Raw genomic sequence first — 20,237 nt, forward strand, 5'->3', positions numbered from 1 at the left:
GGAAATTACTGGGGAGTTTAAAATATAAGACCTATGGAAGGACAAGCCTAAAAGTAGTAGTCATGCAACTTGTTGACAACTTTTGCATTCTCAAATAGCTCTGAAATACAAGATTTATCTAGAGGAAAAAGCTGCTGTTTGTCTTTATTGAATACCATATTAGTAAAAAAGCAAGATATGGATTTGGAAGTGCTACGAGGAATATTACTGTAAATTGGTAATAGATACACTGCAGTGTGACATTTTTCTCCTTTTAGTTACATTTTAGTCAAACCAGGGAGGAGTAACAAAACTGAAGGGGTTATGTTCATGTGGTGTGGCCTAACTTTATTCATGTATACCCTGAAGAGAGTGTAAAAACTCAGAGCCTTATTTCTCTTATATTCTACTTCTCAGAGATTTTAGTCTAAAAAAATTGAACCCTATGCTGTCAAGGTAAAGGCCACCTCTGTTGAAAAATGTATGGTCCAGACATTCCAGCAGAATGAGAAGTTAGATGAAAAAAACTTGCCAAGAAAAGCCAACTCCCAGTGGAAAGTACCTCCCTGGTGAGGCAGACTAGAATAGCGAAACAAACCTCAGAATTTCTGATCATTACTGTGTGTGAATAACACTTTGCAAAGTTTGGTAAGGAAGAATGCAGATTATCCCGTGCTATTCAGAGAGACAACCTAGAGGGATTTTCAGATTAGTATCCATTAATGTATTTCCTCTCCCTTTTTCATTTCAGATGTAGAATAAACAAAAGTTACAGCTCCCCAGTGCACACAGACAATACTCTTTATGAGGAAGAGACAATGTTTTGTTCCATTACAGTGCGTAGCACTTTGGTTCTCAGTTTGTGGTACTACAAATACCCCTCATCCTAGAAGTTCACCTAAATGCTGGAACATTGATGTTAAACTAGAAACTGCACTGCCTAATGCTGAAGGCTGCCTAATGTAATGTCTGGTATCAAATAGCATTCAGTGAGTACCAGAGGATTTTAGGATGTCAGAGGCAGCCTGGAGCACTTCCCTCATTACAAACTCTTGACTTCTACTGATCAATCTTCAGTGAGTTTCTGATCCAAGTATCTTAGCTGTATGTCCCATTTTGTAAAGTAAGCATGCCACATGGGAAAAAATGTTTTTCATTTTTTCATTTTGGACTGGCTACCTCCATACAACTACTTCCATCAAAACACACACCTTTTCCACGTCACTTCTGAATTTACAGATCCCTGTTATATCCTCATAGCACTGCCTCTTTCCCATCTAGAAGAGTCCCAGATAAATAACCTGCTTCTCAGCTGTGTTGTCATTATACAGCTTTGACCCTCCAATTTTCCTAGCTTTGCTGTCCTTTTGTAACAGAGCAGACCAGAATTTTATACTACATTGACCTAACTGCACCATCAATTTACACAGTGTAAAACTGTTTTCTCTTTTATTTTTTATCTCCTACTGAGTCATTCTCAGCACTTAGGTGACCTGCAGCTGAACAGTGTGCTGAGGTTTCCACACAATTACTAGGTAACTTCAAAATCACTTTCCTACATAGTAATAGCTACTTCAGAGGACTCGGCTGCAGGTAAAGTGAGATCTAAGTATTATTTTATATATTATTTTATATTTACATTATTTTAGCAAAATGTTGTAAAACATTTTCCACTTTATCGGACATTCTGTCATGAGATTGGCCTGATGCTTTTAGCACTTTCCATTTTTGGGCTTTTTTTGGAGAAAACATTATGTTACTATTTAGGCCTCTTTAACTGCTATCTTATGTAACTCTTGAGCAGCAGAGTCCTGCTCTTCTTTAGAAGTGCATGTTGGAGGTACTGCTCACTTATTCCTTTACTCTTTATTAATCTGTTTTTGCCAACAGCAGTGTGGATATCCCAACCAAGGGATGCCCACTCTTCAACCAGTGCATCACCGTTTTTAAAGAAGCTTTAATGAGAGACTGCACCTGCGCTTGTCTACTCGAGGAAGTGTCCAGCAACTCTACTGACCATAAGGCATGGACTCTCTCAATATGTAACTATTGTTCAGTGTTTTTACATCTAATCACCTCCTGACCTATAAGCTTCTCGTACAAGCTTCCTATTTAGAAAACAAAACTACATATAGGTTCTATTGTTCTAAATCTTTGACATAGGTATTGCATTTTTCCTCACGTTTTCACATTTATCTATTTCTGTTTTCTTGACACAAAATACTAATTTACTAATAAGGACAAGTTTTTTCCTCTTGTGAGTGCTTTAATTTCTCAATTAAAAATTATTTTTTATTCCCCAATGAAACAGCAATTCAATATTCAGACTAAAAAATGAAATTTTATTTTCGATTTGTAGTTTTGGTACCATCTGACACATGGTTAGCAGCAGAGTAAGCTGGTGTACCATTGCTGTATACGGTCTTAATTCTCAAGGAACTTAGTTCGTAGCCCTTGGGACAAACATTCAGTGTAAGGAGAGTCTAGATTATGGGTTGCTTATTTAATTTCAATTTATAGCATGGCACCAATTTCCCACAGAACAAACACTTTGTTATCTCCACTGTCTCAACAGTCTCACTTAAAACCAGATATTCTAGTCTTCAAGTGGTTTTCTTAGACTGAGATTTCCACAGAAATATATACACACTGGGTTGAGTTCCCAGTTTCAAGGGGAACCTTAGTTAACTGCTCCTTGCTGTTTATTTTCACCAACCTCTATCCTAATCTTTTACCAAAGTCTGTTTATCATCCATAATCACATTCCCCTTACTTTTCCTGAGTTCATGGACTATAAATGCCTACCTTTTTCATTCTGAAAAAACATGCTGTGACAGAAGCCTGGTTTCATTCTCTGCATACACTTCATTACTAATGGACCTATCTGGCTTTATTTCCTTGACACTATTTGCACAGTCATGCAATGGAACATCGCTTCTCTCTCTTCTCTTCTCTTCATGGGTCTGAGAGCTACCACATGACAGCCACAGTCTTTCAGCCTAACCCAGGGCTGAAGTAAAATCTTTATTGCAAAGGGAAAGCATATTTCTTAATAGCAGAAAGATGGAGGAAGGAAAAAATAGGCATAAACCCCATCTTTCTATTCAGTGCTGCTGCATTAAAGAGCCACGAGAAAAAAAAAAAAAAAAAAAAAAGGAAATTTGTTTGTGAAACCATTTCAGCGACAGACCTTTTTTTGATAAATGTACAGAAAAACATTAATCTGAGGAGTTGAGGTTCTTTTATTTTACACCTAATACAATTCAAATTTAAAGGATTACTTGCACAAAAAAATAAACACATTTGGTATAAAAATTTATCATCACTTTAACACCTTTTTTTATTCTTATGGCCCCCGCCTTCTCTGGAGCAGAAACATATAAAGACTAATGGCACAAGTTTGTTTTATTCTACAGCTTTTTTTGTTTGTTTTTACATACTCAAGTACCCTAAAGGACAACAGCCCGCTGTATACAAGAACCATTTTCTTCAGCCTGCTGAATTAAGTTTCATAAAGAACCAAAGCTATAAAGGCATTTTAAAAACCACTGTCTCTTTTCCTTTCAGAAGCACTGACTTTTTGCACTATTAATATACATAGTGTTACGTAACAGCTCTTGAGTACAGTACATGCAGCAGAATATATCTGTTGTATATAAAACATACATTTAAAATCTTGACTTATCGGAATTTTTGGAAGATTGAGTAATTGTAGAATGCCCACTGCTTAGAGAAAATGGTTTGATAGTACAAATGTCTGCATATGTTGGCCACTGGAAGAATCCAAGGCTCACTTCAATAGTATCTGTAGCACATCAAGGTGCGTAAATAATTTACCTACAATATTAAAACACAACTTAGCAAAACCAATAGTTCAAGATCTTATGACTGGGGGCTGGAACCAAAAGATCTTTATGGTCCTTTCCAACCATACCATTCTATGATTGCTATGTTACTCTTTAGTGGTTGCAAGGAAGTGCAGTGAGAGTTGCCCCTCTCCTCCTAAGTCCTTTATAAAACCTTTAGTATGCATTTTTTTTCCAGATGAAGAAACTTATTTATGTCTACTGCCTCTTCTCTTCATTGCAGCTGTACACTGTGGACAGTACCATTTTCCTTTTGGTGCTTCTGTCAGTCCAACACATCCATAGTGGAACCACTCAATAGGGCACTATAGAAAGAGTTAAAAGAGAGAGTTTGGACTCAGGGATTTTTTCAAAATGCCTATCACAAATACAGTTCTATGAAAATGAAACATGAGTGGAAAGCATAGATTCTGCATTTCACACAAGTCACAGGACAAAACGAGAGGGGAGGATCTGCAACATACACTCAGTATACTAAGCAAAATGATAAAAATTCTAGGAGTCATATGTGGATCCACATTACAGAGCAAAAGAAGTATGTTGTGCTTTGAAATACTAAGCTTGACAAAGTAATCTTATCACTACTTCTGTTCAAATGTAGTTATCTCAGTAAATACATTATTATATTCAACTGTTCTTTGAAAACTTTTCTTTAAAAAGGACAGCTCTTATGAGTAGTGAAATGGCAAAAAACTCATAGAAATAAAGGGTATTGAAACAGGGCATTTTTGAAACTTCAGCAACGGCTGAAGGTTTCTAAAAGAACCTGAGCTGTGTGAAGAGATGAGAAGTTTCCTGAAGGATAGTTCAAATCATACGCATTTTCCTCTAAAAAATGCCATTCAAAAACAAACTCTAAAAAAAAACCAAAAAAGCAACTCCTACAAGCAATAGTAATATGCATGAGCCTCTCATGAATCTTTTGAACTTTGTTACTTACATCTTGGTTATCACAGCCTACCATTTCACCATAGGACACCTAGTAAAATAAGAAAAAAAAAAAACTCTTAGCAATTAACATTCACATCACCAGTAAGTAAATAAAAACAGATCAGAAGTTCAAGAGTAAAAATACATTTTTCTTCAAAACTAGCATTCAGAGAAGGAAATTCAGCTACATCAAAACAGCACCTGTAGTTGTATTTCAATTTGGAGGCCATCCTTACCTGATTACAAATACAGTAACGTGGCTCGTTTGGATCATAGGTCCAATCAACCTGACTATTAGAATCAGACTCTGGTATTACTGCTGTTTGCTGAGACAGTTCTTGTGCCAGTGCAGATGAAGAAGAACATGATGATAGAGAGGAAGAAGAAGATGATGATGAGGACTGCTGACTTGAGGACTTGTTGTTGTTCCTGAGGAAGAGTAAAAAAAGAAGTAAAAAAATAGCATACATGATTTATTTTCTGCCAAGTGAAAGAATCACTAAACAGTACTTTGTTGACTCTGAAATACTGCACTATGTAAATCCCAAAGCTATCATTCACTATCACATTTCATTCAACCACTGCAAGCACTGGAATGCACCCACTGAATGCTCTTGGAAAAGGAAACAAGTCATACCAGCTTACAAGTGCAAGAAACACTGTTCTAATCAATGGAATTTAACAGCTCTAAACTGTCAAGTGGCTTTAACAAATGCTTTTCTTCACAAAGTTTTCCACCAACAGCCGTGGTGTCAAGTCCTTGTAAATATTGTTACCAACAAAACAGGAATTTGCATATAAATAATGTCGTGTGTCATGTACAATAGATAACTGTTTTGAAGATGACTAACTCTCTGTTAATCTCCATTCAAGCATCAGCAATCCCTCCATAGGAATGGTGCCAGAATAAAATTTCTCTGCTTTTGCTTATAGGTCAGACCTGACACCCAAGATATTCATAGATGAAAAATTCTTCTAAAACAGCATTATTAACTGAGTTGTGAATACAGGCAAATTTGAATGAAGAAAAAAACTCAAGTCAATTTAAAAGGATAGGCACTTTGAGACAAATTCTTTCAAGGACAAGTTCTGATTGTTGAATGTGTTGTGACATTGTGTTGTTAAAAATGTTTTAAAACTTCACTTCAATCAGAAATAAAATTCATTCCCTGTTCTAGACAGTCAGTCATTAGAAAGTGCTAGTTTCAAGTAAACATGACATCAAACAGATCTCCAGATTATTTCAAAACCATCTACAAACCATTTCACAGTAATTCCCAACATTCACTTTGGAGAGATCAAATATGTCCAAAACACAGAAAAATGAGGGAAGAATCTTGATTTTATCTCAGTTAAAAAAGCAAATCAATGGAGTGAATTTGCTTAACGAAAAAGAAGTGGGAGGACTAAAGAACACAGCCCTGAACAAAAAATGGCCAATAGGCACTAACTATCTTCTGCTGATTCCCCCCCCAGATATTAAATACAACGTGCTTCTAATATGGCCCATGACCTTTTCAAAGAAAGCTCAGCTGTCTTAAAAGTTGTAATTGCAGTCAACAAGTAAGAAAACCTACTTGCTTTTTCTGCCACTTCGTGAATCTGTGGTTGAAGAACTTAATGTCTGAGTTAATGTAGATGCCAGAGCTGATGACGAATATCCAGCTGAATCTCTGGACAATGAAAATTCTCTTCCAAGCTGAAAATCATTGTTCTTAAATGCTTCATAGCTGGCTTTTAGACTGGATGTTCGTCTTCCCTCCTTCATCTGAAATGAATGCTGATATTGTATCAGATTACACAGTAAAGCTCCTACATAAGGCTGCTAACTGCTAATGATATGCACAGGTTCACTCCTTACCTTGTTAAAGAAATGTACAGAAAGCAGTTAAATGTGTAAGAATATCTTCCAGGACAAGTTAGAAAACAAGCTGTCCCTTTAGGCAAGTAATACAGGATGAAACTGTCACATATTAATAAAATTCTAATATAAGAACTGAATCACATCAGCTGAAAGTGAGCATGGGAATTCAGATTCCAAGGAAAAAAAAAAAAAAAAAAAAGCAGTCACTATCCTTTCTTCTTAATCTTAAGCGGATGGCAGAATGACAAGTATATTTTGACATTACCTGTGCCGTGGCTTGCACTGCTTGAGCTGCTGCCATGGTAATTGCACCGGCCCCGGATCCTGAAGATAATGAGCCCAGGTTATATGATGCCAATGGTTGAGAAGAATTTGTATTGTATGCATTGTTTGAAGAGGATGATGAATTACTGTTTCGACACCCTTGATGAATAGAACACATTTATGAAATTCAAAATGAAACTAAATTCCTTTGCATTTTAAGAAGCGTTATATGACAACCAGTGAAAGAGTAGGAACTCCGTTTACGCATCAGGGTAGTCTAATCATTTGGAAAAAAGGTTTTGAAAGTAATTAGACACAGCCAGTATTTGTTAATGGGAAAAAAAGTAAAAGAAATTTGTTCCCTATCTATCCTCATGTGCAAGGAGTCCTTTTAGAAAGACAGCTCTCACTATGATACTCAGCTATCGAAGAACAGATGCAGCTGCTATACCTATGCCTATATCTAAACAATTCTCAATACTATAATCATCAAGAAGAGGGTAAGAATGATTATGCACCTATACAATTTCTGAAGTAAAACTTTCAACAGTCTTAATTCTAAAAACTACAGATCAGTTTTAATGCATCACAATTTCCAGGGTCATCTGCAGAATGACAGCTGCTCAAATATAGCTACATTTTATTTGCAGTCTCATGTGAAGTTTCTTCAAAAGAAAATTAAAATAGAAATGACTGAAACTACTTAAAACTGACAACGTTGCTGAGTAATTAACTTACTATAACTCCCTAGTCTTTTATTTTCAGAAAAGAAACTATAAAACACCTTAATATTGAGACTAGGCGGAAGTGTTTAGGTTTTTTAGTCACTACTCAAAAAGACTTCTCTTTTGACATAGATAACACATGAAAGAATTTCATTTTCAGACCAACTCTTAAAAAAAAAAGGTGTGAAAATTCTTTTCCCTTACTTTGGAAATTGTATGCATTTTTTCTGAAAGTAATGCATTGATCTCTTGTATTTCTACTACTAGCTCAACGAAACTGTACTGTTATCTTTCTCAAAGTGTAAATACAAAGAAACAGCCATCATACAGCTGTTAAATGACAACAAAGCAGACACACTTCATGGACAACATAGATAAGTAAGAATGCCTGCAATTTCTCATGTTTCAAGTGACTGAAAATCCCAGGGGAAGGGGTATCAGCCTCTGATTGAGGACTGGCTGAATGGCAGATCCCAGATGGTCATTATCGACGGCACAGGGTCTAAAAATTCCACAAAGGGAAGTGCAGTGCACCTGGAGAGGAATAACCCCATGCAACAGCACAGGCTGTGGGATGACCTGCTGAAAAGCCACCCTGTGGAGAAGGACCTCAGGGTCCTGGTGGACAACAAACTGTCCCTGAGCCAGCAGTGTCCTCTGGGGGCTAAGAAGTCTAACGATGTCCTGGGGTGCATTAGGAAGAGCACTGCTAGCAGGTTGAGGGAGGTGATCCTGACCCTCTACTCAGCCCTAGCAAAGCTGTGTCTGGAGCACTGTGTCTGGAGCGCTGTGTCCTGTTCTCTGCTCCTCCGCACAAGAGGCATGGAGCTCCTGGAGTGGGTCCAGCCGAGTGAAAGAAAGATGATTATGGTACTGGAGCACCTCACTTATGAGGAAAGGCTGAGGGAACTGAGCCTGCTCAGCCTTGAGAAGAGATGACAGAGAGGGGACCCCATCACTCTCTATAAGTATCTGAAGGGAGGGTGTCAAGGAGATGGAGCCAGGCTCTGCTTGGTGGTGCCGAGCAATAGGACAAAGGGCAACGGGCAGAACCTGATGCACAGGAAGTTCCCCCCGAATATAAGAACTTCTTTACTGTGGAGGTGGCGACACACAGGACAGGCTGCATAGGAAGAGGATGCCCAGAAAGGCTGTGGAGTCTCCCTCACTAGAGATATTCAAGAACTGTCTGGACACAATCCTGTGCCATGTGCTCTCCGATGACCCTGCTTGAGCAGGGAGGCTGCACCAGATGACACACTGGGGTCCCTTCCAACCTTACCTATTCCATGATTCTGTGATTGCAGAAGACTAGCTCACAAATATAATTAAGTTTCTCTTCTTCTGATTAAAAAGCAATGAAATGAAAAACAATTAGGATTACCTGGAGTATTTTCTTTAGAAGCATCTGAAGTCAGGGTAGACAGAAGAGCTTCAGATTTAAACTTCTTTTCAGGAACATGATCTGTTGTACTATGGTGAGAAGATGGATTGTGTTTCCTTTCTAAATTAAATAAATAAAGGGAACTTAAATGTAAAATCTATTCAGCTTGAAAGTCAAATTATGCCAGCACTTTCAACTAATTCCCACCAGCAAAACCTATTTCATTCTTGCACTTCTTAACAGACATAATTAGCATTTATTATGCTTTGTTTTCTCCCTGCAATGATGGAGGGAAAAAAGTTATGAACCTTTTTTTCCCTGATACTACTCAACAAAAAAAAAAACAAAGGAAACATAAAAAGTGGCCATCTTTAGAAGTTTCAAATACTTACTCTCTACTGGAGTGTGAGAATGTGAGTGATGGTTATTCACAGGCTGTGCTGGTGTATCCAGCTCCAGAGACCCTAAGAGGGCGGTAAGAAGGACACGAAAATTTAGAGCTGGCACTGTTTTAACTTTACATACTAAAGGAATCTTTAGAATATTAACCAAATCACAATGCAGTTATATTTATTTTAATCCCAAGAATTTTTGCTATAGTTGAAAACCCTTTTTACAGTACAACCAGGAGCCACTGAGATTAGTTCTCAAATAAAAATTGGTGACTGCTACTGTCCAGCTGTTGGAATCAAGAACTTAAAATCAAGGCCAGTAAGAACCAACTACATTGCCCTCAACATGCCACTTACTCATCTGAGTTGCAGAATGGCTGCATCAAAAGCACTGACAATCTACACCAATATGAACTGAAGACTGAACAATATAAACTGCATAAGCAAGGCATCTTATCCCACTGAGTTCACCTTGTCACATTCAGCAAAAACTCAAGAAACAGCAATTTCATCTTTCAAGATGATTTAACATTCAAAAGAAAGGGCTGCAGATCGTTATCCAGATTTTCTTAACGTTCAAAATACCAGAGCAACAATCCAAATAAAAACAAAACAAAACAAAAAAAACCCCACAAAACCAACAAAACAACAACAAACCCCACCCCTGCCCTCCCCCCTAAAAAAGGAAAAAGTCAGACGGGCATAAATCCTAGTCTACGTCTAAGAATAACATTTCTTGTAAGATGAGGCTAAATAGTCACAGCATAGGAAAGACTTTGACTATAAATTTAGAACAGTATACAATATTTTGTGCATCAATCTCTAACAAAAAGATTTTGAAGTAGTTGCAATACCTACCGACTTACATTTACACAGAAGAAAAAACAAGAAAGCAATTCACATTCATTTTTCAAAATCTGTAGCCTCAGGATTTCTTTACCTCTTCCAGTGCTTTCAAAAAGCACTGAAATAGATGAGTATATGAGTAATACATAAGTATTACAGAAGTTTAAATATAATTATTCTAGAAGAGGATCAAAGCATAAGATACTATTTTCAAAGGCTGCCCTCTGGTGGGACTTCAACCTTATGTATTTACTCTGAAAGCTAAATATGTTAAGAGCCTCACACTTCTAGCTTTATTTAAAAACAAAGAAACAAACCAAACAAACCTTAAAGATGCAACATGCAGCCTAGTACTTCTCTATTTTGAATTCATGAAATCCTATCTAGCAACCTCTCCAAACACATGGTTCAAGAGAAGGTAGCACCACATCCTAAAACCAGCCGGGATTTAAACTAGAATTAACTAGTACTCTTCTGTAATTGCTAATCAATTAATAGCATTTAATTTAGAATTGTCTTTTTTTGTGCCTGTTATTTGTAATAGCAATTACAAAGAAAATAGCCCCAAACTCCCAGCTTATACAACACAGCCACAAAAAGCTCCAAGAAAGAATTTATTCCTAATACTCCCAAGTGACTTAAGTCAATTTTCACTATCTTTGGCTATGAGGACAGACACTACCTACATAATCACAGCAGTTAAATTAACTTAGAAATTTATCATAATCACACTTGAATTTGATGTCTAAATGCTGATAAGTACAGAAAATCCAGATTCTTCTACACCAAGCTGACAAAAAAAGCTGTAACTTCACATTTTTATTCACATCCTGAATGCTATCATGGTTGTATTTACCATGCAGGCTTCTTACCTAAAATGCTGGCCCTTTACAGAACAACCCATTCTTGCCCCTTTAAAAAAGAAAACCACCAAGTACATGGAAAACGAAAATAATGACCCTTCTTAACTTGGTGGCAATCGGTTCAAGAAAGAAATGGTACCCTTGCAACTGGGTAGGTGGCATGCTTAGGCCAAAGTACTTGGCTGAATACCTACAAACGTTAAAAACAGTTTTTAAGAATTATGTTTCTTACTGTAGCAATTCACAAGGACAATAGTTGTGTGAAAAAAATTATTCTACTTAGTTATATTTTGATTTCACTGCTATAAATTGAGGTTGAAACTAGAATTTGAGAATCACTATTGAAAAATAGGTTAAAACAGGTGAAAATACTGGTAGTCACTTAGAAGTGTATGATACTTTAATTTTGCAAATTGACAGAAAGTCTGTCAAGTTCTTAAAGAAAATCATGCATACTTACGTCTCTCTAATATTTCTGTAATTCCAGCATTATCTGCTTCAAGTTCCATTTTAAACTTTGCAAGTTCCTGGTCCAGTTTTCTCAAATGACGGTCTACCTGTTTGTGAGACAAAGCAAAAATAAATAGCATCCACTTCTGAAACATAAATATCTATGTCCTTAATCTCAGGCATGCTAAGTATTTCCTTTCCAGCAATTTTGTGCCACGCAGCACAAAGCACAATAATGCACAGAACTGATCTTTTTGGTCACCTGTACTTCCCTCACTCAGCAGAGACACTGCTGTTAACACCAAAATAGCATAGGCAAAGCTTCTTTTCAGAAATAAAGATGAAGAAGACTTAGAGGTGCTCTGGTTATGCAAACACAAAGGGGAACAGAAAGAACAGTGTATGACATTGACTTTAGTAAAAACTGGGCTGTTCTGGGGAAACTGCAAGTTCTGAACTGAAACCTGTGTGCAATTTTTGTGCCACTATAAGCACCAGTAAATTCGTTGTGTACTGAGTCTTAACTGAAAGTGGAGACTCCTGTGTATTTCAGCAAACTATGGTATGCTCTGGGTATTAAAAATTAACAAAAAAAATTCTCAACACACTATCATGAAAAGAAACACTACATTCCAAGTGCTTTTTACATCTGTAATCATACAGCAAAATTTACGTGTCTTTATTAAAAACTGGGAGGTTTTTCCAGTTACCAGCTAAGCAAAAGAGAAGGGGAACTTCTGACTTCTTGAACAAACTTTTGGCTAGTTGTAATGAAACTAAAGCAGCTGTTTTATGTCTTCTGTATCTGAGTGTAGTCTGACTTGCAGGTTCTGTTCTCTTGAGAAATGTAAAGTAAATATAAGACCCTCTCTGGGTCTGGCCATCTCTCCAATTTTTTACCCAATGAATAGTGCACCTGCCCAAGGCACAACCAGCCAGTTTCTCCAGGAGTGCTATAGGAAACAGTGTCAAAGGTTTTACCGAAGTCCAGGAGGCAACATCCACAGCCCTTCTTCCCTCATGTACTAAGCAGGTCACTTCAACATTAAAGATCAGGTCAGTCAAGCAAGACCTGCCTCTCCTAAACTCATGCTGCCTGGGCCTGATCCCCTGGTAGTCCTGCTTGTGCTGTATCATGACACTCAGGAGGATGGCCTGCTCCATGGCATTTCTCAGCACTGAAGTCAGGCTGACAGGCCCTTACTTCCCTAGATGCTCTTTCTGATCCTTCTTGTACATGGGTATTACATTTCCTAATTTCCAGTCAATTGAGACCTCTGGTAAACACCCGAAAGTGGCCCAGTGACCTCTTCCACAATCTCCCTCAATGTCGTGGGGTGGATCCCATCACTGGCCTAGACCTGTGTGTATGTCTAAGTGGCACAGCAGGTTGCTGACCTCCCTTGAATTATGGAGACTTCATTCTGCTCCCCACCCACTTCTTCCAGCTCAGGGGGCTGGGTTCCCTGAGAACCACTGGTCTTGTTATTAATTATTGCGGCAATGAAGGCATTAAGTACCTCTGCCCTTTCTTCATCCCCCATCACTATGTTTACCTCTGTATCCAGTAAAGGATGGAGATTTTCCACAGCCCCTCTTTTACTGCTGATATATTTTTAAAAATATTTTTGTCTTTCATAGCAGTAACCAGATAAAGTTCTACTTGGACTTTGGCCCTTCTGGTTATCTCCCCACATAGCCTCATAAAATCCTTGTAGGCCTCTCAAGTTGCCTGCCCATTCTTCCCAAGGTGATATACTCTTTTTTTTTTTTTCCCCAAGTTGAAGCCAAAGCTCTGTATTTAGCCAGGCTGGTCTTCCCTGCTGGCTTCTCTTTTGGCACATTGGGATGAGCTGCTCCTATACATTTAAGATTTCCTTCTTGAAGAATGTACAGCCTTCCTGGACTCCTCAATACTGCATCCCAAGGGATTCTCTCAACCAGTCTCCTAAACAGGCCAAACCCATGCATTAAAACCTCCTAATACTATTTCTCTGTTTTATATTTAAGTGACACTTACTACCCAAAACCCCAAAATTCCTTACTTTTGCCAGCAAAACATTTGTATGTAATGACATAGAAGTAAAGGCAGCACAGCTGCAGTGCTTATCAAAATGCTTAGAACTTCCTAGAACATAAATGTAGGTAATTCACAAGCCTTGTGTCCACTTACCAGATCATATATTTGATTAGCCAGTTGCACTTTTTCATCTGCATCTTCCAAAGCCTTATAATAATCCTGTTATGAAAAATTTTTTTTTGTAAATTATGAATGAATGTAACTGAATTAATTTCTGTAAATTTAAGCTACTGTTCTGAAGAACAAAATATAAGTCAAAAGCACAAAATTAAGTCAGTTTTCAGAAAGACTGAAATATTACTGTAAACAGCAATCATCTGAATTTTAAATGAGCGATATAATATACATCAATTTATTTTCTTTTTGTTAGAAAAAGCCGAATTACAAGATAGGGACACTTCCTACTAGAATGATACTTAGATTTCTGCAAAAAATTAAACAATCTTGGATTTATTTTATATTACATAGCATCATGTTATGGACTGAAAATAAGATTGTGTCTTTTACTTCAGGACAAATCCTACTGCTCTTCAAAATGATACTGAAGTACTCAGTGGAGAGGCCTTTCCAGCACTCTAGTTAAAGAGAGATAATATTGTATATAATTTATATTACTTTAAGATAAGTTTCTCTAACTCATAAGTGCATTCTAAATTACTTGACTAAAACAATCCAAAAGTCTCCTCTGACCAATGAAAATTCACAGATAAAACTTTTTTTTTTAAAAAAGGTATGTTTTCAAATAGTTTTACTTTAGATTTGCATAGATTTTACTGCCTTTTAATTCTCAATTTCCACGGAATAGTATCTTACATGAAAACTACTTGAAATTTTGATTCAACTAAAGTCAAAAGCAAATTTTTTCATTTATTCTAGTGAAGTCAGAGCTCTGACCTTTTTCTTTTTTAGAATTTAAAAATCTATTTGCATTAATTAAAGAAGAAAGCAACCCTTAACCAAATTAGGGGCTGAAGTAGCCACTGAAGGAGACTACAAAGGAGTTTCTCCTGACAAAATGATGGACTACATTGCTAACAATACCACCACCAATGCTCAAGTATTGAAGGATAACAAGGAATACATTAATATTCATGTTCTCACTCCTCCCTCTCTCAAGCTACATAGACCATGTATATACGTAGAAGGACATAGGCAGGAAATCACAGGAAAAGCTGAATCTAAGCATGAAACATATCCTCTAAAAGAAAGTAAATTAACTTGGGCAACTTCATGCCACACAAACAGAAACAAAAAAATCTGAAAGTTTAGTACCAGGCTTCCTCACCATTTCAGTATTACTTTTTTTTAAAATGCTAGCAAGTGCTCAGTCAAACTTGAGAGAAATTCTTGATCAAAAAACCCTTTCATTCACTTTTCTCCTCCAAGGTAGTTCCATCCATCTCTATGAAAGCCCAAGGGAAGGCAGTTCTGAACACTTAAATCTCCCATCAATCATAAAACTATTTTTTCCTAAGGTTGTCGTAGTTTCAAAAGAAAAATCTGACCCACTCTTGTGATAGCCTTACTTTTTTGATTGATGTCATTTGTTCTTCTCTCCATTCAGGTTTGTTTTTCTTTGCATTCATAAAAAATTCATTTACTCTCTGCTCAAGCTGATCCATTGCATCTGTAGCATAGGAAAACATTGAGACAAATGTTATCTTTTCATGTACATAAACATTAGAAAATAAGCGGAATTTTTTTTTTCTCAAACAAAGTTGACAGGACTGAGGTGCAAACTATTAGAGAGGAAAAAAAGGGAAAAAAAAAAGAAAAACAAACCAAAACAACCAAGCAACAGTGGACAGTGGAGGGAAATATTTACCTTAATTTCCAAGAAGCAGAAATGCATTCTGGTAGGATTCTCATCAAGGTTCTTGTGCTCTCCAGCATGGTACAGGCAGGACTCCAAGTTCTAAAGGTTTTTTGTCCCTAAGAGCAGTGGTAGTGACTTAAAGCACGACCCAAACTCCTCACCCAGGGCTCTAGACTGCTGACTTTGGAACATTCTAGCCAGTTACAAACTGAGCAGGAAACAAAATGTTCTCCTAAGAGAAACAGTCAAATACAAAACCAAATAATTGAAAAAAATTAGTGTCTCAAAAAGGTAGACCAACTGAAGAGCAAAGCCACTGCCTTTAAGTCCATGGCCTCTCCATCGTTTGCTAGGAAAAGTCAGGGCAAATGGAAAGTACTCACAAATTATTCCCTCCACCCCCAGAGGAGTAAATGCACTGATGAAGTATTATTTGGATGGGATTCTCACTTTCATGAAGTTGAGAAATATTGTAAGGGTGGGGGGGGGTGGGGGAATAAACCCACCCATTTTCTATCTCTATTAAAGTTAACTATCATTAACTAATATTATCTCTAGAAAGGAAAATGTCAACCACAAGTTATTTTTTTCACTGTTTATTGAGACAAGAACAGGGATTCCCTTCACTTTCCCCTCCACCCTTCTCCCACTGAGTTTACTATTTCACCAGCTGGACACTTGTGCACTCAACAATTTGCATATTTCCAAAAACTTGCAGCTGCCTCAGTCAAACTAGCTTGGACAGCCTTGGTAGTGTCAGGATAGAAGACAGTACTGAGTTTTTTTCCCCAGCATTCTCAGTGACATTGCCCAGCTTTCAATTTTAAATTAAATGTAACAATGTACATATCACCTAAAAACTTCAGGCTCTGGCTGCAAAACACCTAAGAAATTTTCCAGAAACCACCATTAAAATTGGATCACACCTTGCCAAAACAAAATGTAAATTAATTAATTAGTTCAAGAAGCTCATGAATGCCTAAGTATGATTTACTCTTAAAATCCAAGAGCCAAGGGTCTTCTCAACTCTGTGAAAATTCACAGTTAGAACTAACTGTTTATAAAAATAACCAAAAATCATTCATACTAAATGATCAAAAATATTCATCAATCTTCCTTATGCTGGGAACATTCAGCAGCAAATCCAACAGGAACATAACTGACTGGACAGAGCATCATTAGTCCCAACCCATACCAGCTGTGACTAAAGTTCACACCAACTTTATTTAGACCCAGACAAAGAAAGTAGTCAAACAGTTTTGGAATAAAACAGGCTAAAGTGGGAGAACCTGAACAATGAGCATTTTCCACTTGCACCATCTAGAGAAGATTAAGAAGCCTGAGAGGCAAACAAGAAGCACTCACTTTATATGGAGGCTTCTAAAATCTTTATTCTTCGACCAAATTACTCTAATTTGGTCCGAAAAGCCAACAGGCAAAATGTTCTATCTCCTATCCTCTGAGCACAAACGCCTTAAGTGTTAGTTATTCCAGTGGCTCCATAAAGAAGAAATGATAAAAAAGTATCTTCCCTGTTCACTTTTTATTGAGGACATGTTATCAGTCTGTGTGAAAACTGCCTAGAGGAAAATCTCCACAAAACCTTGGTCTCTCCTGAAAGAGCAGAAAAAGCAAAGGCAAGTGCAGGTCAAACCTTTCATGGATTATTATTGAAAATAATATGGACATTATATTTCCACACATATATATATATAAAATATTTCCATATAATTATATTATATAGAAAGTTCTCTCTGTTACATCCACGTTCATCCATTTTTTCTTGTGATACTGATTGTGATTCTGAGATACTGATTTCTTAGACCAAATTTCCTAAGAAATTCTATGAGAAGTCCTTTTTCCAGATCTTGACATTTTACCATGAAAACCTGATAATCCATGATTTTAACTTTAACAGAGTAACACATTTTATGTAACTTCATGTAGAGCTCAGTTAAAGCTCAAGAGTCAAGCTCCAACTCAGATGATCTTTGCTTTTTCCACAGCAATCTTATCAGAATATACTGCAGATAGACTGAGTTTATTATTTCTTCCAACTACAAACTGCAGAACCAGCCTCATTAGAAGTCAATGTGATCCAAACAGGACAGAATACAAAGTCAACAATGACACTAAAGCAGAGCAGCAGAGATATTACTGAATTACAAATCATGTAGATTTCTGGGACAGCATCACTCATTAAAGTATTGTTTTCAAGTACTTCTGAGACACCAAACATCCTCCAGGTTTGCATGCAGTTTCATCAGGCAGTTGGACAAGTGATGCTGAAGAGGCACTAATGCAGAAGTTTCATAAATCTTTGGATACCCTGCCAATCACTGCACAAGAATTACAGAAGTACCAAGGTCTGAGAAAATTTTTCTCTACACCAAAGGTTGGTCTAGTATATAATATTCACTGTGATTTACTACTTCCAGTAATACAACATGGAATGTTATTTGTCATTTTCAGTTAAAGCAGAGGAAATGACAGGCTGCTATCTTGATGTTGTTAGCTGCCTCAGTTCTCAGACACACTTAAAATTTGTGAACTTATTCCAAACACTTAAAATTTGTGAACTTATTCCAAACTAACCAAGTCAGAGAGCTGCTCACTCCCTCTCATAATACTTCCTGGTGATAGCAGCTTCAGAGGTGCCATCTTCCAGTAGGAGCCATGACTGTTCCCACAATTTTAAGCACTGAACCCAAGACAACATTTAGGTCATAATATATAAAAAAATCCTATAGACAGTTCTATATGTGTCATTAAGACCTGTTAAACAGACCTGCTGGGTCCACTAAAGTAAATATCCAATGGAAAGCACTTTAAAGTATTATAGAACTGTTGCCACTTAGTGCTGCATTATGTATTCCTATACAGCATTCCCTTGTTATTTCAATCTCTGCTCTTTCTCTCATTCACCTTTAATAGTCTGGCCCTTCCATATTGATGATTGCTCTCATATTTTGTGCAGTAGCAGTTTCATTAATGAAGAGTTTTGGATCACAGTTATAGATAACCATATTAATTTCATGTTAAATGACCGCAAGAGCTACCCAGGGTGTTACAGGACACCTAAATCTAATGCACGAGATTGCATTAGAAAAGATGAAATGGCAGTGCATCCTGAAAACAGCCTAAGGCAGCGCATTACACCAGGATACAAGCAGAGAGACACAAAGGGATCTACAAAGAAGCCTTAAGTGTATTTATAAATATATTTTGTATAATGTATATATTTATATAGACATCTATAAAAAATATAATTTGTATAAAACCGAAAGAATATTTATAAAGTGTATTTGATGGCGTGTCAGCTAGGGCACACTGGGCCAAGCAATTAGCATCTTCCCATTTACTGTTATTAGGGAGCTGGCTGGAAAGTTTCAGGGAGAGCATGCCGCTGCCTACTGGAAGGAGTGGGACATAACTCATGTTCCAAACCACCATCACTGCTCTTAGGGATCAAAAATCTAAAGAGTTTGGGACGTGCCACCGAAAATGCCTTTGGGAGCAGCACAAGCCTAGGCAGGTAGCCCCGCTAAAGCCCGGCTCGGGCCGCGGCCCGGCGGGCGGGCGCTGGGGGCGTGCCGGGGACTGCCGCGACAGCACCAGGGGCGTGCGCCCCGCCCCTCGGCTCGGCTCGTCGCGGCGGCTCGGCAGAGACTTCGCCCGCGGGAGACGACGAGACGCTCCCAGGCCCGAGCGGCGGTGCCGGAGAGCCGCGGCAGGGCTGGGGAGGGGACGCGACCGCCCCGGGGCAGCGCGGGGGAGCGGACGGAGCTGCTGCCGCGGGCCGGAGCGGCGCCGCTTCGCCTCCTCCCTTCCTTCCTCTCCTGCTCGGCCTTCCCACCCATCCCGCCCTGCGGCGGGGGCGCGGCGGTGGGGCCGGTGCCCGCGGGGCGGAGCGGGGCGGGCGCGGAGGGGCGGGCGGAGGCGGAGGGGGCGGGACTCACGTACTCTGCACCTGCAGGTCCATCTCGCGCATCTCGGTGAACCTGTCGCGCAGATCCATGGGAAGCTGCTCGATCACTGCGGGGACACGGGGGAGCGGGAGAGAGGGGGGAGGGAGGGAGCCAGTCAGTCACTCGCTGCCGTGGGGGAGGGGGGCGCCGCCTCCTCGCCGCGGCTTCCCCCGGCTCCCCCGCCCCGGCCGTGCCCGGCCGCCCGGCGCCCCAGCCGCGCACACACTCACTCTCCAGATAGTCCTCCAGGTACAGCATGGCGGCGGCCGGGCCCGCGCCCAGGGGCTGCTCGAGAGCGGGCGCTCGTCCCTTCCAATATGGCGCCGCCGCCAACAACACCAGCGCCTCGACTCAGCGAAAACAACATTGGCGGCGGACGGCGCTCGCCCCGGCCGCGCCGCGATTGGCTGCTCGCTCCGCTGACGCACACCGCGGCCCGCGCTCTGCCGCCGCGGCCTCACGGGAAGTGTAGTCCGCTGCGCGAGCCGATGGGCGACTGCGCGGCCCGCCGTGCATTGTTGTTCCGGCTGGTTCGCGGTCAGGGGCCGTTCCCACGATCCTGGGAGCATTCCCGCGATCCTGGGGGCATTCCTGCCTTACAGGGGTCGCGGGACTCTTCTCCGGGACCCGCTTTCGGCCCTCCGGAGCGTCCCCGGCGCGACCACAGCGCCGCAAGTCAGGCGAACGGAAAGGGAAAACTCGCAGCTTCTTGATCAGTCTCGAGGACCTTTTTCTCAAGGTCCGTTGTTTTAAATGCTCGCAGCCGGCAGTAGTTCATTAAAAGCGTAAGAAATGGCAAAACTAATGAAA

The 20,237-nt window shown here is 39.4% G+C and overlaps 1 protein-coding gene across 5 annotated transcripts; it reads right to left on the reverse strand.

The window, feature by feature from the left end:
• Positions 1–3,203: 3,203 nt before the first annotated feature.
• On the reverse strand, positions 3,204–19,795 carry ING3 (inhibitor of growth family member 3). 5 transcript variants are annotated; one of them, XM_040063024.1, is made up of 12 exons: positions 19,658–19,795; positions 19,430–19,494; positions 15,170–15,270; positions 13,737–13,802; positions 11,574–11,670; positions 9,405–9,476; positions 9,013–9,132; positions 6,905–6,963; positions 6,353–6,543; positions 5,012–5,204; positions 4,786–4,824; positions 3,204–4,150 (listed from the first exon to the last, which is right to left on the reverse strand). In XM_040063024.1, exons 1-12 carry the CDS (start codon positions 19,792–19,794, stop codon positions 4,034–4,036), a joined length of 1,257 nt encoding a protein of 418 aa, XP_039918958.1. In that variant the 5' UTR covers position 19,795; the 3' UTR covers positions 3,204–4,033. The 5 variants fall into 5 exon arrangements, with proteins under 5 accessions (XP_039918958.1, XP_039918957.1, XP_039918961.1 ...); XM_040063023.1 differs by having other exon boundaries at positions 6,905–7,062; XM_040063027.2 differs by having other exon boundaries at positions 19,423–19,494.
• Between the last annotated feature and the right edge of the window lie 442 nt (positions 19,796–20,237).

This window comes from Hirundo rustica, chromosome 4, assembly GCF_015227805.2.
Source record: "Hirundo rustica isolate bHirRus1 chromosome 4, bHirRus1.pri.v3, whole genome shotgun sequence".
NCBI lineage: Eukaryota > Metazoa > Chordata > Aves > Passeriformes > Hirundinidae > Hirundo > Hirundo rustica.

Bases quoted from the DNA above. Each gene is read 5' to 3' on its own strand.
- ING3 (XM_040063023.1), bottom strand. From the start codon at position 19,794: ATGTTGTTTTCGCTGAGTCGAGGCGCTGGTGTTGTTGGCGGCGGCGCC. The intron at 11,671-13,736 runs GTAAGTGGACAC...TCTCACAAACAG, and splicing joins CTAATCAAATATATGATCTG to GTAGACCGTCATTTGAGAAA. The intron at 4,151-4,785 runs GTAAGTAACAAA...CTCTTTCTATAG, and splicing joins TAGGCTGTGATAACCAAGAT to TGCCCTATTGAGTGGTTCCA.